General features: G+C 39.0%; 1 protein-coding gene and 1 non-coding gene across 2 annotated transcripts; one reads left to right on the top strand and one right to left on the bottom strand.

The window, feature by feature from the left end:
- Positions 1-13,179: 13,179 nt before the first annotated feature.
- TRNAA-UGC (transfer RNA alanine (anticodon UGC)) lies at positions 13,180-13,252 on the bottom strand. Its single transcript has one exon. It is a non-coding gene; the product is annotated as a tRNA-Ala (tRNA).
- A 72-nt stretch (positions 13,253-13,324) lies between these two features.
- On the top strand, positions 13,325-14,637 carry LOC145112235 (uncharacterized). Its single transcript, XM_079048426.1, has 2 exons — positions 13,325-13,764; positions 14,185-14,637. Exons 1-2 carry the CDS (start codon positions 13,368-13,370, stop codon positions 14,535-14,537), a joined length of 750 nt encoding a protein of 249 aa, XP_078904552.1. The 5' UTR covers positions 13,325-13,367; the 3' UTR covers positions 14,538-14,637.
- The last annotated feature ends 3,409 nt before the right edge of the window (positions 14,638-18,046 follow it).

Genomic DNA, 18,046 nt, shown 5'->3' with positions numbered 1-18,046 from the left:
CAGTCCCAAATTAGTGTGTCGGTTAACCACACACACTCCACTAACGACTTAACAAGGTGTAAAGTGCAATTTTAATGGGTTAGCACCAAATTCACATTTTTCCTAAGTAACTAAGATTGGGAATTTATAAGTGTTTAGTTACTTGGTATTTTCATTATACTTTTAATGAGAATTAATTTCCTATACTACCCGTTCGGCTAACGACCATCCACCAGTCAAGGAAGCGGTGGGTGAGAATGGACACCCATTAAACCACCATTTTATAGGCAGTAACCTTATACCCCCCTTATAGACCGGCTTCGTGAATAAGGCCTACTAACGGTAAGACTGACCTTTTAATTATACATATAATATATTAAACTTTTAATTTTATATAGTATAAAGGTGTATTTTAAACTTTTAAAATACTTGATGGTTTAATTAATAAATTATACTCTTAATTTAATTAAACTTAAACCATGTTATTATTATGGATTTATTAATCTTCTCTTTTAATTAAACATTTAATTAACTATTAATAAAGTCCATAAGAGTTTATTGAACTATTCAAAACATCAAATTAAAACTATTTAATTAATATTAAGTTTTTGAAAGAGTAATTAATATTAAGTTATGAACCCATGAGTTACATTTTTGAAAACTTTTCAAATTCCTAGGGTTTTTATGAATTCAATGTTTCTTAATTGAGACTTTTCAACTTTTAAAACTTGAGGGAAAGTTTTGTAACTTGTCAAAAACTTTTGACATTCATAACTTATGAACTTTTATGTTCCATGAATGAGACCTTTCAAATTCCAAACTTGAGTACAAGTTATGAAACCTTTCAAGACTCTTTGAATTCTATAACTTACATTAGTTAATGGTTTAATAAATAAAGACTTTTCATATTCCATAACTTGAGGACAAGTTATGGAACTTTTCAAGAACACATATAGATCAAATTAACTAATCCAATTATGATAGGATGATTATTTACCAACTTGACCTAATTTGTTCATGTTACATGATAACTTCAAATTTTACAAATAACTAGTATATCACAAAAACAAGTAGTTATCTTAGAATTTGATAAATATCATGTTATTGGATGGGGATAGACATTACCATATCATTAAAATCGAATTTTATGAACCAAAACAGTTTGTGGTAATGTTCCTAATGCAAAACAGGCCAAAAACTCGAAGATTCTGCCCACTGACTGTCCAACTCGTCGAGTGCACTTATGAACTCGACGAGTTCATCATCATAGGGCACCTACTCGTCGACTTCATAAGTGGACTCGTCGAGTAGGCCCTGGAAGAATCCAGCTTTGCAGTTTTTTCAGCTTTAAAAATTACACAGTTGCATCAATACAATAGAAAACACCCATGGCTATGATACCACTATTGGGTTTTTGGTACTATAACACTCTTATGGTGCACATACAACCCTAATAGCTTTGGATCTAAGTTTTCTCTAATTATACGTGCAATATTCATTTTCCAAAGCATAAAGCCTAAACTAGCATACAAGGTGATATTTAAATCATAAAAACTAGTTAGAAGATTACCTTGTGTATTAGCTTGTAGAACTTTGGCCTTAAGAGAGCAAGCACCCCAACTGTTGTGCCTCAAACAAGTCACAAACACCAATATACAACTAGATGGATATGAGAGAGATTTAGGAGACTAGAAATCAGTTTCTACTTCTTGGAATGTCAGGTGTAACCGATTTTAGCTTATGAATACACACACACACACACACACACACACACACACACATATATATATATATATATATATATATATATATATATAATATATATATATATATATATATATATATATATATATATATATATATATAGGTGTAGAATATCAAGGGTCATGTGTAACCCTAATCCATACACATAAGCTTATGATCCATCCATTTGATTTGGATAAATACTTCATGGATTAACCCATAAGCCCATCACCAATCAAACCATGGATCATTAGCCAAACTCATATGTATCAATTTAATTAGTCTCTTTTGATCATTAAATTAATTTTAAATTAGTTCTTGATCAATACTAATTAAATAATATGATTCCTCAATTAATATATTATACTTATAATATATTAATAAATCATAAATAACCTCTTACTCAAATATCCATCTATCAAATTGTTTTGGTGAAGGCAACCCAAAATGGACCATGCTACTATCGGGTCAAGTACATACCAATTATAGTTCTGGGCTTAGACATCTAATCCAACACCTGCGAGGCGGTCCAGACGTGCCGAAGGCTCGGAGAGCGATCCAGATGGGTTGAAGGCCTGCGAGGCGGTCCAGTCAGGCTGAAGGCTCATTATGCATGTTGTTTGCTTATATGTTATTGATATGTTTTATGTCGTTGGTATTTTGGGGGTAACTCACTAAGCCTTCGAGCTTACATTTATCGATTATTGTTTTAGGACCTTCTGATGATGGCGGAAAGGCGAAGGCGTGATCGTACAGATCCTCATATTTCATGATTTTATGATTTGATTCTGGGTTACTCTGACATTATACTATTTTCATAACAAGTTTTGTAATAATCATTGGTTTTGAAATGTTTAAAAAGTTTAAATTTGGCATGATTTTTATAGATGTTACAATAAACAATAAAGAGAAATTAAAGACAAGAACGAAGAACAATATAGTGTCGAATGCTTAGATTAACAAAGCTCTAGAAGAGTTCAACGTGAACTTCTCTTGTAACAACGTAAATTTTCAAAACAATTTTTCATTTTTTAATCATATTTTCAATCATCAAAAACGATATCAAACAAACTGTATCCAATATCATCATAACAAACAAATCCCAGAATCTCAAAACATAATCTCTATGAGTGTGTACGGATCATGCCGGCGCCTTCCCACGACCCTCGCTAGTACCTGAAACACATAACACAGCAACTGTAAGCATAAATGCTTAGTGAGTTCCCCAATATACCACATATAACACATACGCCTTTCCAGGCCATAACTCTGTAGGATCTTCCGACCCAAGTGTCTCAGGGGACTTCCGTCCCGAATCCCGGTAGACCTTCCGGTCCTACCCGTATCGACCTTCCGGTCCGTGACCTCCTGACCTTCCGGTCCATGTCATCTTGACCTTCCGGTCCATAACATCTTGACCTTCCGGTCCTTATCATACATAACATACATAACACATACATATCACATAACAGCATATAGCACATACATCTCATAGCATACAAGACCTTCCGATCACACATAGGTACCCTTCCAGGTACAGTATAGTGAGAAGACTCACCTCGTACGAACTCGGATAAACTCTCGTGCTTGACGTCCCGACCTAGCCTCCTCCTATCATACGAATAAGATTGGGTAGAAGGCCATTCTACCCCTCCCTGAACTCTCCTGAATCAGCTTGACCAAAAACCTTAAGGTCAACTGAATTCAACAGTCAAACTTTGACCCGACTCGTCGAGTGCACATGGGCGACTCGGCGAGTCCATGCGGGTCCTCTGAATCCTTCTAGCCTCACTTGGCACGTCGAGTCATCCTTTCACTCGACGGGTTACACCTGTCACGAATCGCGGGGCAAACTCGACTCGACTCGTCGAGTCCACTTATGAACTCGGCGAGTAGCGTCCATGGCAACACTCAAATGACCTTCTGAGGTCAGATCCGCTTCTCTAATCTATAGATCTGACCTTTCCATACCCACTAATCATGTAAAGGTGAAACCTTTACAATCATGCAACACATATATGGTTCCTTTTGAAGAAATAGCCCCAAAAATGGCAACCTATGTTCATTCCTTCCATAACACTTCATAAAGCAAGGTGGGTAATGCTCTCTGGACCTCTATGGGTCCAGATCTAAAGTCTAATCACATAGAGGGACCATAAACTCATCAATTCAAGCCATAAAAAGGGTATAGAAAACCCTAGATTCATAGATCTTAACCAAAACAGAAGGAGAGTTCGATTTGCTACCTCAATACTGCATATCCAAGCTTGAAAACCACGAATTAGCAATCCTCTTGACCTCCTCTAGCTGGAAACACCTTCTTCTTTGCAAAACAACACCAAAAATGATTAAAATGGCTTGCTCTCACACACAACTCGCCCAAGCTCTTTAGGTTTTCTCTCTCTGGACTGGTAGCCACAAATGAGGGCTATAAGGACCCTTAAATAGGGCACAGGCCTAAAGATTTAGGGTTTATGTCCACAGCGCGGACTCGTCGAGTCCACCCATCGACTCGTCGAGTCCCTGCATTAATCCAGTCAGCAAATCGCGATCCTACTCGACGAGTCTAGGCGTCAACTCGTCGAGTCCCTCCTCATAACTCAAAAAGAAATACTCAAATTGTCATGCCTGGAAATCCGGATGTTACAATTCTCCCCCACTTGAAATAGATTTCGCCCTCGAAATCGCTCCTCAACCACAGAGATAGAAACCAAACACTCGAAAAGCACCACTGAGAGGTTCTCACACCAAAACGATATCTTTCTCCATGAATACCTGGATCCGACCAGGAACTCCAAATTTGGAACAAAACCGGTCCCTCTGACGCTAAAATACCCCTTTCTGACCTTCCCAGAATCGGGAAACTCTAGTGGCCTGGCCCGCCGCCAGACCGCCCACTCACGCTATCACCATGATATTCGCTCCTCGAACATCAAACCCTGATAACTCACTGCTCCTCTGATTCTCACAAGACAAAATCCGACAATCGGCTACCGATCACTCATACCAACGTACCAAAACAGTCTGAATCACGCCCCAAGGAACGAAAGGGTTTACACCCCACCAGGGCTCATCCACTGAACTACTATCAGAATCCATCCGAACAATAAACTTTCAACATCCTGTTCTCTGACACAAGAGGATCATGCTCGCTCAGAAGTCCTCAGACATCTAAAATCATAATCCTCAGCTGCATCCCTCGTATCCCTTTTTATCACTGAGTATCAGGTCTGATCTCGACCCAACAGTTGAACCCCCAGGGTCATCCGATGCATTATCCCAACCATCTCCATGGTTTCCTTCTTACTATAACTACATCGGCCCAATGTGACACACAAGCAGCGAAGTTTGCTTAACCCTAAGCGAATGATACCTTCCCAACTGGAGATCGACTCAACCCCGACCTCTGTCATCTGTTACTCATCGTTCCATGCAACTTGCGGTACCTCCCGTACCAAAGTACTGACCCACACAGGTCTAAGACATCAGATAACAAACAATACTCCTCAACATGGAACCCACCTCAGAATCCAAGATCTCATCTCGCCTATCCAACTCACCACCAGAGCCAAACTCAAACTCGAGAGTTTGGTCCGACCCAGAGTTGGAACCACTCGTCTCAACGAAGCACTCAACTCAAAACTCATTTCCCGCAACCCATGCGTACCTCACTTATCCCATTCTTTCGGATTGCGATGATCACACCTTACTCAGAACATAATGACTCCCTATCATTGAGGAGACCCCGGTCTCGCCCCTGGTCCGACCACCAGGTTCCCAAAAACTCATAAATTAGGGCCACCCCATGCCTAAAACTCTTCTGCGCCATGCTCTGATCAAAGAGTACTTTATCATGACAACTTCTTGCTGACTAGTGTGTTCTACGTCTTCCCGTAGCATCACATCAACCTCTCACTGACTGGTGAGTACTACGGCTTCCCGCGGTATCACCACAACCTCTCACTGACTGGTGAGTACTACGGCTTCCCGTAGCATCACAACAACCTCTGACTAGTGAGTACTACGGCTTCCCGTAGCATCACAACAACCTCTGACTAGTGAGTACTACGGCTTCCCGTAGCATCACAACACCCTCTGACTAGTGAGTACTACGGCTTCCCGTAGCATCACAACAACCTCTGACTAGTGAGTACTACGGCTTCCCGTAGCATCACAACAACCTCTGACTAGTGAGTACTACGGCTTCCCGTAGCATCACAACACCCTCTGACTAGTGAGTACTACGGCTTCCCGTAGCATCACCACACCCTATGACTAGTGAGTACTACGGTTTCCCGTAGCATCACAACAACCTCTGACTAGTGATTACTACGGCTTCCTGTAGCATCACAACAACCTCTGACTGACTCACAATCCGCGGATCAATCATAGATAGGTGCATGCACTTACCCAAATTATGCATCACTATATCTGGCGGCAATCGTCATAACAAAACACCCTTCCCTGCTATGATCCATAGTCTTGGACAATCTCACTTGCTGTCATTAACCGAAAGGGCTCCCACTGGAATCATCGATGCTTAACCCACCACTTGCCGTCTCCACTCAAGTCTTAAAATTATCCGAATCCAATGCATTAAATTCGGATACCTCGATACACCACATAGGACCTCACGACGTCTCGTCTCATCCACTGATCTTCCTGTTCCACAACCTGAAATTGGTTGTCTAATCAACTTCTCTCCTTTCCAAGCTGAATAACAGCCCCATCATCGAACCAGAATTTCTCAACCGCCGAACTCACCCTATGAGCCAACCATCTCGAATTCACCATTATGACCTTGAAGAATTCCCGTTCACCCCAAGGTCTCCGATCAACGGCCACTTGCCGTGGAGGCACTCATCCTTTTCATAACACATGCATTATCTCGTTCTGCACCTCGTCTCAATCACCAACAACCTTGGGCTCAAAGAATTCGCACCGCCGGTCTCTATATCCGGATCTCTAACCATTCTCAATCGAATCTATGATCTCCTCAAGAAAATACCCAGTTCTCCCCCACTTAGGGTTCGAACCATCCCCAATCGGTGCACCAGCAATCTATCACACCGACTGTTTCCACCAGAATCATCGCACCTACTCTTGGAAAGTGCTACGCAACGCTCGATGATCTCCCGACAGAGATAAAGCAACTCCAAATGACCTGAAACTCAGATGAAATCCTCAGAACTTCCCACCATGACTGCCTCTAGTCATTCAGAATCTCACACCATTCCATCACCGGACCTCCCAACTATCCAGTATTAACCCTGACCCTTAGTCTTGAAGTAATGATCTACCGTACTTCTCGTCATCGACTCCTCAACCAACGTTCCATCACGTCACTTATCATAAGAGCAGAAACCATATTTCCACTCTTAATACCCATCAAATACAATAAGGGCCACCGCCCTGATATATTCCTCTTGATCGTCCAACGTTGCAGCTAACACATGCCCTACTATACTCAATTAAGGTGTATCCTGGTCCTTGACCATATCAGTCCCCACTGACGACCGGTTCAAGCTATATCTTTACCTCGCGGCAGACCTACTGCCATATACTCTGGTTGGAGATCACCATCCGTGCAATCCCACAGGGCTCACCCCCAAACTCAATAACCGAAATCTCATCACCTCTTACGTCTCCCACAGGAAACAGAAATAGCACCACTCGGGTCACAGAAAGTGACCTCTCCACTATCGGTCGGTTGCCCAGCCCAGACCGTATTCTCCCATAATACACCATCCCTACTCATCTATGAGTCTTGCGACTCCAACTGGCATATCACCCACAATCCCTCGGAGCTCACTCGATTTCCTTTTTCAAGGGATGCTCCACTAAAACTTGTTCATCAAGGCCTTCTGGCCCCATACTCATTCACCTCTGATCTCAGTCTAGACAATCCCCACGGAATAACCGGTAGAACCAGAAATACTAACCGCCACATGCCATGGTACTCAAACCGCGTGGCCACCTCTCGATCTGCTATGAATCATGGTACCTGCACCATGTTATCTCCTCTTAATCTTCTACGAATCCTGGTACTCGAACCATGTTCCCTCTTCTCATTCCACCTCACATCATGGCACTCGAACCATGACATCACCTCTCGACTTGCTACAACTCATGGTACTCGAACCATGACGTCACTTCTTAATCCTCTACTTATCATGGTACTCGAACCATGTCATCACTTCTCAATCCGCTACTTATCATGGTACTCGAACCATGACATCACTTCTCAATCCGCTACTTATCATGGTACTTGAACCATGTCATCACTTCTCAATCCACTACTTATCATGGTACTTGAACCATGTCATCACTTCTCAATCCGCTACTTAAAATCCTCCGGATTAGCCTTCCGGATCGCCACGGTCATCTCGTCATGAATCATACGGCGAATCTCATCATCGCTAACACTGCTGCTCTCTGGTGTGTGTGGTGTACCAACCATGATGTCTCTGAAACACAAAACAAAGATACCAGAGACTCGATCGAGTATACTCGCACTCGATCACCCAACCCTACTTGTTCCTTAGTACCCTAAGGATTCTTACTTGGACTGTTCACTGATCCGGTGTTTCCAGTAGTACGGGCCCTATACCACCTTTCACACCGCATCAGTATTCATCCCAAGTCCTCCTCCTAGGATCCCAGATCACAAGTACTCTACACCTCGCTAAGCATAGGCTACCCTTCGGTAGACCTCTCATAAGCTCCTCACTGCTACCTACTCACTCTCGAAGCATCACATAGCAGCAGTAATCTCCTAGGCTAAGGCATCACAAATCAGGCCACTCTAGTCCTAATATGAATACCTAGCCTACTCTAGCATGCATAGCATATCATATCATATCTCATAATACATAATGTAAGGGTATTTTGGGAAATCACCGTTCGGGCGTTGGCTGATCGTACACACTGCTCCTTTCTGCTTTCCTCAAAGTCTTTTACTCTTTTAGAAAAATTGTTCCTTTTATGAAAAACTTTCTAAAATCCTCAGTTTGAGTTCAGATACGCCCGAAGGTGCATTCGAATCACTCAAACCAAGGCTTTGATACCAACTTATAACAACGTAAATTTTCAAAACAATTTTTCATTTTTAAATCATATTTTCAATCATCAAAAATGATATCAAACAAACTATATCCAATATCATCATAACAAACAAATCCTAGAATCTCAAAACATAATCTCTATGAGTGTGTACGGATCATGCCGGCGCCTTCCCGCGACCCTCGCTAGTACCTGAAACACATAACACAGCAATTGTAAGCATAAATGCTTAGTGAGTTCCCCAATATACCACATACAACACATACGCCTTTCCATGCCATAACTCTGTAGGATCTTCCGACCCAAGTGTCTCAGGGGACTTCCGTCCCGAATCCCGGTAGACCTTCCGGTCCTACCCGTATCGACATTCCGGTCCGTGACCTCCTGACCTTTCGGTCCATGTCATCTTGACCTTCCGGTCCATAACATCTTGACCTTCCGGTCCTTATCATACATAACATACATAACACATATATATCACATAACAGCATATAGCACATACATCTCATAGCATACAAGACCTTCTGGTCACACATAGGTACCCTTCCAGGTACAGTATAGTGAGAAGACTCACCTCGTACGAAGTCGGATAAACTCTCGTGCTTGACGTCCCGACCTAGCCTCCTCCTATCATACAAATAAGATTCCTGATCAATACCCTCTCATAGTCTCATCTCTAAAGATTGGGTAGAAGGTCATTCTACCCCTCCCTGAACTCTCCTGGATCAGCTTGACCAAAAACCTTAAGGTCAACTGAAGTCAACGGTCAAACTTTGACCCGACTCGTCGAGTGCACATGGGCGACTCAGCGAGTCCATGCGGGTCCTCTGAATCCTTCTAGCCTCACTTGGCACGTCGAGTCATCCTTTCACTCGACGGGTTACACCTGTCACGAATCGCGGGGCAACCTCGACTCGACTCGTCGAGTCCACTTATGAACTCGGCGAGTAGCGTCCATGGCAACACTCAAATGACCTTCTGAGGTCAGATCCGCTTCTCTAATCTATAGTTCTGACCTTTCCATACCCACTAATCACGTAAAGGTGAAACCTTTACACTCATGCAACACATATATGGGTCCTTTTGAAAAAATAGCCCCAAAAATGGCAACCTAAGTTCATTCCTTCCATAACACTTCATAAAGCAAGGTGGGTAATGCTCTCTGGACCTTTATGGGTCCAGATCTAAAGTCTAATCACATAGAGGGACCATAAACTCATCAATTCAAGCCATAAAAAGGGTATAGAAAACCCTAGATTCATAGATCTTAACCAAAACAGAAGGAGAGTTCGATTTGCTACCTCAATACTGCATATCCAAGCTTGAAAACCACGAATTAGCAATCCTCTTGACCTCCTCTAGCTGGAAACACCTTCTTCTTTGCAAAACAACACCAAAAAGGATTAAAATGGCTTGCTCTCACACACAACTCGCCCAAGCTCTCTAGGGTTTCTCTCTCTGGACTGGTAGCCGCAAATGAGGGCTATAAGGACCCTTAAATAGGGCACAGGCCCAAAGATTTAGGGTTTCTGTCCACAGCGCGGACTCGTCGAGTCCACCCATCGACTCGTCGAGTCCCTGCATTAATCCAGTCAGCAAATCGCGATCCTACTCGACGATTCTAGGCGTCAACTCGTCGAGTCCCTCCTCATAACTCAAAAAGAAATACTCAAATTGTCATGCCTGGAAATATGGATGTTACATCTCTGTAAGAGCTGGTAGGGCGATACAATTGTTAAAACCTAATGTTACATGCATGCAATATTTATAGCCTAACCCTAGAAAGTAATAATCACGGAAGGACAGGCCCAACCTGAAATAAATGAGACTACAAAACATTTGACACAACACATTAATAACCCAACAAACCTTAAACCTCTTACTGGAACCAGAACCGGAAACACTATTTCCTTAGGTGACGGGAATTGGATTTGGCTTTCCGCTTGTGCTTGTTGATTGATTATGTTATCGTATTTGGTTTCACATTCTTTCTATAGATTTAAAATGCTAGCAGATCCTAATGTTAGCGGTGGTTGCATTTGATTGATGTAGCTGCATATGCAATGTTCAAATCAATCAAAATCATAATTCAATAATTATATCATCTCCTATCTAGAATTGGTAAGAAACATAGAACGGGATCTTAAATCTGAAATTGATGACGATAACAACTTTCTTATACATCTAAACAAAGAAATAAACAACTCTTAAATACTACTTCTAGTCATCTATCTACTAGGCTAAAAAGCAGGAAACAAAGTTGTCCATATGCTCTTGAAATTTGCACCCATTTAGGCCTTATTCTTTTACCTAGTCATATTAATCAACAGATAAAACATGTTGGCCCACTTATTTCCCAAAGAAACGGGCACCACTTTTGACTAAAGTCAGAATTAAACCCAACACAATCCGAATACATCAATCAATCGAGTATAGTGCTAAAGAAAATGGTTGAAGCACTTGTGGAGAATGTGGGAGTCCATGTAGTAGTTGTAGGTCGGTCGGGTTTTGACTTGAAACAGAGAGAGAGAGAGAGAGAGAGAGAGAGAGAGAGAGAGAGAGAGAGAGGGAGAGGATAAGGTAAGGAAAGAAGCCATTAAAAAGAAGGTCGATAAACTGGAAGCCCAAAACAATGAGGAAATGGCAAAGAAAAGAGAAGTTGATGATGCATGCAAGACACACAAATCTCCAAACTCCAACTCAAATATCAAATTAACACTACGAGAGGTGATGAATGAGAAATCAGAATACAAATATCATAATGTGACTGTTGGAATCAGGAATTGGTTAGATAAAAAAAATACATACAAAAGGCCTCTGGTCTTCTCTTTTCATAAAGCAGAAATACATGCATTGTATATCTTCAAAATCAGAATTACATAATCAGATAGTATCTCTAAAATATACCACAAATCAGATTGTATAATTGTATATCATCCACAGAGAAATAATTGATGCCTAGAACATTAGAACAATAACTTAACCAGAACATAATCACAGTCTACAAGACCAGAAGTCAATAATTAAAGAAACCAAAACTTCACATTACTGAAATTAGACTATTTTGAAATTAGAACTCGACTCATAAACACTTTGGGATCTATGTATTCGACTGTTAACTAAGAAATTTTAAAAGCAGAAAATCATATTTAGAGAGAAATCAGAAATCGACAAATCAGTTCTTACTTCTTAATACTGAGATTTAAATCCATACCAACAACATAAAAATTAAAAAGTTGTTACTAATCAGTTTTCTTCCTTCCTGTGACTTATTTTTTCTTCTGATTTGGGCATTTCATCATTATAGATATGCTTTACAAATGTTGATCTTCTAATTTGCACATGAAGCACGTATAATTAGTTTTATGGAACATATGTTTGGGAAATATGAACAAACAAGAAGGAAGAAGAAGTATAATAAAAAGAAAGAGAATAAAGAGAAGGCAAAGACAAGAAGAAGAAGATACCTTGGAGGCATCGGTAGAGGGTAGAGGGGTTGATTCCATAGGCGAAAAGGGGAGAAAGAACAAGGGGGGGGGGGTAGTTTTTTGGGATTTCATTTCCCCCGCTATTAAAAAAACCTAAAGCGCGTTCATGATTTTTTTTTTATAAAACAAAACTTTTACATGACACACATTTAAGATAGGCGCCCTCCCTGTTTGTAATTTTGTTGGAAACTAATTTTAGGGCACGCACAAATGCGTGTCCTCTATCTTCAAACTTTGGAAAGATGACATTATTTTTAGGACACACAAAAAATATGTATCGTAAATCAATGTGTGCCATTGTTCGCGTGTCATTAAAGGATTGTTTTCTAGTAGTGATACGTAAATCCACCAAAATCCACTTCACGAACAGTTTTTTTACCTGGTCCAAGTATACCAACGACTTTGGCACAAATATCCCCTTATAATGAAAATCTATAGGTGCATACATACCTGTAGAAGATTGGGATGCCTTCTTACAGTCGACTTCAACTCGAACCTTCAATTGCAAACCATAATCTTCGATTTGTTGTATCGATTTCTCCCAAACTGTTAATCGAAGTGTTTTTGGAGCAGACGAACCCTAATTAAGTGAAAAAGGGGTGTAATAGCCACGTACGAATCCACATAATACGTTTTAGTTGACCTCAATCGATGTAACCGGCTAAAACTTGTGCTTGTCGGTAATAATGTGTATTTGTGAACATATGAAACAAGTTTGTTGGATAAATGAGAAAAAAAAAATATTATCTAGATGTGAATATACCAAATAGTTAGTGATTAAGTTATTTTCCCTTATAATAATCAATTTTTAAATAAAAAAATTACTATATTATTCGTAGTTTAGTTAGTTACAGACTATTACTTCTAATTGATTATTGTCGTTTACAAAAATGCAAAAAGTCAAATTTGGAGATGCGGGGGATCGAACCCCGTGCCTCTCGCATGCAAAGCGAGCGCTCTACCATTTGAGCTACATCCCCATTTTATTTTTACATTCGATATGGTTCTTAAAAACACGAGAATATAAATATGATATCCAACGCATCTCTATCGCGTAATCTAACATCACACTCACCATACCACCATACCAATACCATGGAGCACGACGGCGTTGGTGCCCTCCGTACTCGGTCGAAGGTGGCGCCCGATTGGACCGTGGAGGAATCCCTAATTCTGGTCAACGAGGTCTCTGCGGTGGAAGCTGATTGCGGCGACACCCTCGCTTCCTTCCAGAAATGGAAGATCATCGTCGAGAATTGCAACGCGTTGGGCGTGAATCGCAACCTGAACCAGTGTCGTAGGAAGTGGGACTCTTTGCTCTCCGATTACAAGAAAATCAAACAGTCTGGATCCAAAAAGGTGAGTTTCAATTCGGAGTTGTTTAAGGTGATTGAATGGTACGTGAGGGACTACGAAGGTGGATATGATACGGATCCCGATAGTGATCCTGAGGCGCTGCCGGAGCCTGTTCTTGCTTCCTTTCTTCAATCTGGTATGTAATTTATACATTTCATAGCTTTTCCATTAAGTAATTGGGCTTCAACTTTGAATGTCGAATCGATTCCTATTCAGTTATGTTATGATGATGAAAATTGGGAATATCCGCCTCACTCAAATCACCAGAAAGTTCGTATGAATTCTAACTAAATTAAAAAAGGATTAGGTTTTGTTATGTTGCCATTCGTCTTAGCTCTTTAAATTAATTCTTCTTTTTTATAATCCCCATTGGGATCTTCAGTTTGAGCTTCTAAAATGTATTTGTAGCTCACTGAATTCTAAATTTGAACTGATTTTGCTCCAATTTTGCATACTAATCTGCAACTAAACAAGCCTGTTGGTAATTCAGGGAAATGAGATTTTCCCCATTTAGTCCAAACTTTTTACATTTTGCCCTTATTTTGTTTCCTTGAAGCTTCAAAGAAACAAAGATCAAAGATAATGCCTCAAAAACGCACCATAGAAGAGACACCAAAGTCAAAGAAACCCCTCAAAACCGAAGAGAGGAAAGTGGAGGAATACAGTTCAATACCAACAAACAACACTTTGAATATAATCTCAAGGCCCGAAGAAATCAACCATGAGGATCAAGAACAAATCATGGCTGAAAATCTTAGAGAAAATGCAGAGTTAATCGAAGCTATTGTGAAACAAGATTTAATCAATGGTGGATCTAATGAGGAGTTGACTAGAATCAATGGTGATAAGTTGATCGTTTGCCTTAGCAATCTTGTTGTTGCCCTTGATCGCCTTTCTAAATTTGTTTGATAATCTTTTGGTTTATGAAAACTTGTGTTTAGGGTTTACTTGTTTAGGTGTTGTTTCTTTTTTATTTAATGGATTTAGTATGTTATTGTTAAGTTATAAATATGGATCTTTCTGTTTTACTTAATGAAGAAACAACACTTCATAGAAAAAATGGGGATAGTAGATTTTTACATTAAGTCCTATTTTTTACATATTTGTTCTCATTTATCTTTTCCTTTTGAATTTCTCAAGTATGCTATTATCAAAACTTGTAAGTTTATGCCAAGGAATTGCCGCTATTATTTTTGCTTATTGTTTGCCGAGCTTAGAAAGTAACACAACAAACAATAAAAAGAAAAAAGACAATAGCCATTGTAAAGAATGTTAACGGTTCATTAAGCAATTCACTTTATTTTTTTAATTTTACATTTCTAAGGTTTTTGTGGTCACACTATTTCCTTCATATTAAACAAATGAAACATTCCTCGATTGCATCAAGATATTAAAATTAGTTTGGTAAGCATAGCCGACTCACCAAAACATATTAAGGAGTTTAATGTAAGATTTTAGTTTATGGATCTAATTAACATGTCGTTAAAGGGTTTCATTGGCATTCTAAATGATTGATTTGCAACATTGAGAAGATCCAACACCTCTCATTGATATCGATCACATTGCTTAGCAAGGAATCAGACAACATTTTTCAAAAGTGAGGTTGAGCCATAAGCGCCATATGATTTTCTTTTTGTTTAGGTCATTTACTTTGTCACTATCATATGTATTTCTATATTTTCTTGTCATAGGATAAGCATATCACACATATCATATACAAAGCTCTCATTTTTGTCGACAACCAAAGCCACATTAAACTATTTCTATTCACAACCAAAATAAACTCAACTATCTATTAAAAAATTAATTTTTATCTCTTCTACATATACAATCAAAGTATCTGGAAAATTTACACCCATTAGCAACTTTATCCAATCAAATCCAATCCAATATACTATATAAAAATATATTAATAAAAATATCAGAAAAATATATCAATAGTGATATCGTTTTGTAGATAATTGTTTTCTACAAATTTTAATATATTTTATTTATTTATATTATAAATATATCATTTAATTATTGATAAAGTACATATATTAAAAACCTAAATTAAAAGGAAAATTAAGAAATAAACAAGTGACAGAGAGAGGGAGAAAGTTCAACTATATGTTTGGTGGACCAAACCATTGTTGGGTTTTTGTGATTATTTAATTTCTTTTTAATTGTTTTGCACAACGAACCAAACTTTTAATCGCCATGAGAATGGTCTTATAACAAGTATCATCAACAACTATAACTATAACTAGAATCGGGACACACAAGAATACAATTCACTCATCAACTATAACTATAACTAGAATTGGGACACACAAGAATACAATTCACTACATAAAGGGTGGACATTACACAATACTATTTTAGTAGACAAATTATCTAGTTTTGTTCTATTTTTTCCTCTCTTTTAAAAATCTAAGGATGATCGTGGGACGGAACCGGTACCAACCAGTATCGGTTCTGATTTTTCAAATACCGAGTTCGATCTAAATTCAATCCTAAGTATCGTACGTAATTAACGTTATTGGTATCGGTACCGGGAATGGTACAGATTTTCGGTACTAGTACCGGTTCCGATGGTACCGAATCCCAAATTTCATGATTTTGGAGTACCGAGTATCATCCCATATTTTTAAATTCGGTACCTGTTTCGGTATGAAATCAGGATTTTGTATAAACTGCTCATCCCTAATAGAATCTAGAGTCATATTGTCACACCCCCAAACCGGAACGGCGGAAACGTTCGGGGGCGGAGGACGTCATATGTAGTATCACAACACATGCATCATAGTAATCGAAGTAACAAACAACCATTGCATTAATATTAAAGTGTTTACAAAGTATGTGATTCACAAAAGATTGACTCCAAAAGTATATAACAAAACAAGACATGAAGCTACTATACTCCATCTTCTGAATCTCAGAGCGCGTACCTGTCTACTAGTTTCCTGAGAATACAAGTTATTTTGAAAGAGTAGATCAGCATTTAAGCTGGTGAGTTCATAAGTATTTTAGTTATGAAAGTAAACTGTAAGTTCTTTAGAAAAGTTCGCTTGTTCCTCCAAAAAATCCTATATTTTCTGATGTGGTGAAAGATAAGTAAAAATGACTCTACAATCCCTTCTATGAGTATTAAATGGATACGAGTTATATACAATCTAGAGTAAACAGACAATCGATTGTGTGAATCTGCCCTAAACCCACAACCAAACAAGGAACAGGAAGTAAGGCGGAAAGCACACATCCCATTGTTTGTTAGATCTTCATTTTATATAACTCTGGCGTATTCATTTGGTACTTACGGAGTTAACTGTAATAGTTCTTTATATTTGGTGAAAACGTTCTTTAAGAAAATCATATATTTTCTTTAGTAAAAATGGTAACCACAATAGTTCCTTCTATAATCACTTAGTTTATACTAGTTATATATAACCTAATATCGAACGGACAGTTAAATGGGTGAATCTGTCCTAAGCCCACAACCAAACAAGGAACAAGAAGTAAGGCGGAAAACACACATCCAATTGCTTGTCGGATATTAATTATATATAACCCTGATGTATAAACTAAGGTATTATAGAATTAACCACTAAAGGTCCTTTAAGTTATACTGGTTTAATAATGTTTATCAAACCCTTTTACGGATGAGTCTCTAGTTTAGCCTACTTAATGTTCTATCTGAAAAGTATGTTTTTGTACTAGAAAACGGTATATTGAATTTGTATACTATGACCTGACCCATACCTGATACTCCTTATGATCACTTGGTATATATATATATATATATATATATATATATATATATATATATATATATATATATATAGCTGAGATCGAATAGATAGTAGGCTGTGTGAATCTGCTCTAAGCCCACAACCAAACAAGGAACAGGAAATGAAGCGGAAAGCACACATCCTACTGTCTGTCGGATCCTATTAATATATATCCCTAATGTATCCACTAAGGAATCATAAAGTTAGCATTATAGGCCCCCTTCTAACTGAATGTACCAAGACCCGACTGTTCTGTTTGTTTGTCTTTTGTAATAATGTATGTTTTCCCAAGTTTAAGACTATCTTTACTAGAAAATAGTTTACATTACCTTTTATGTGAGAATATCATTATATGAATGTAATGGGAAAATGAAAGTATTCAGTAATGTTGTATAAAGTAACTACTGAAGTACTAACTACCTTAAAACCAGTTTGTTAATTAAGGTTAAAATGTGATGTGGTTATAACCATACTGATTGACGAGTGTTTAACACGACGACCTGCTGGCGTCGAAAGTATGTGACATTTGTCACCCTTTGGCTTGCCTGCCAGACTGTAGCTAACATTTGGGATGTGTGATTGTCAGTCCCGTATAGATCTATACTCACAATGCCCGTTCTCCCTCCAGGAGACTCTGGTTACAAAACG

The sequence above is a fragment of the Lactuca virosa genome, chromosome 5 (assembly GCF_052849685.1).
Source record: "Lactuca virosa cultivar CGN04683 chromosome 5, Lactuca_virosa_CGN04683_v6, whole genome shotgun sequence".
NCBI classification, from domain to species: domain Eukaryota; kingdom Viridiplantae; phylum Streptophyta; class Magnoliopsida; order Asterales; family Asteraceae; genus Lactuca; species Lactuca virosa.
This window is presented reverse-complemented; position numbering and strand designations above follow the sequence as displayed.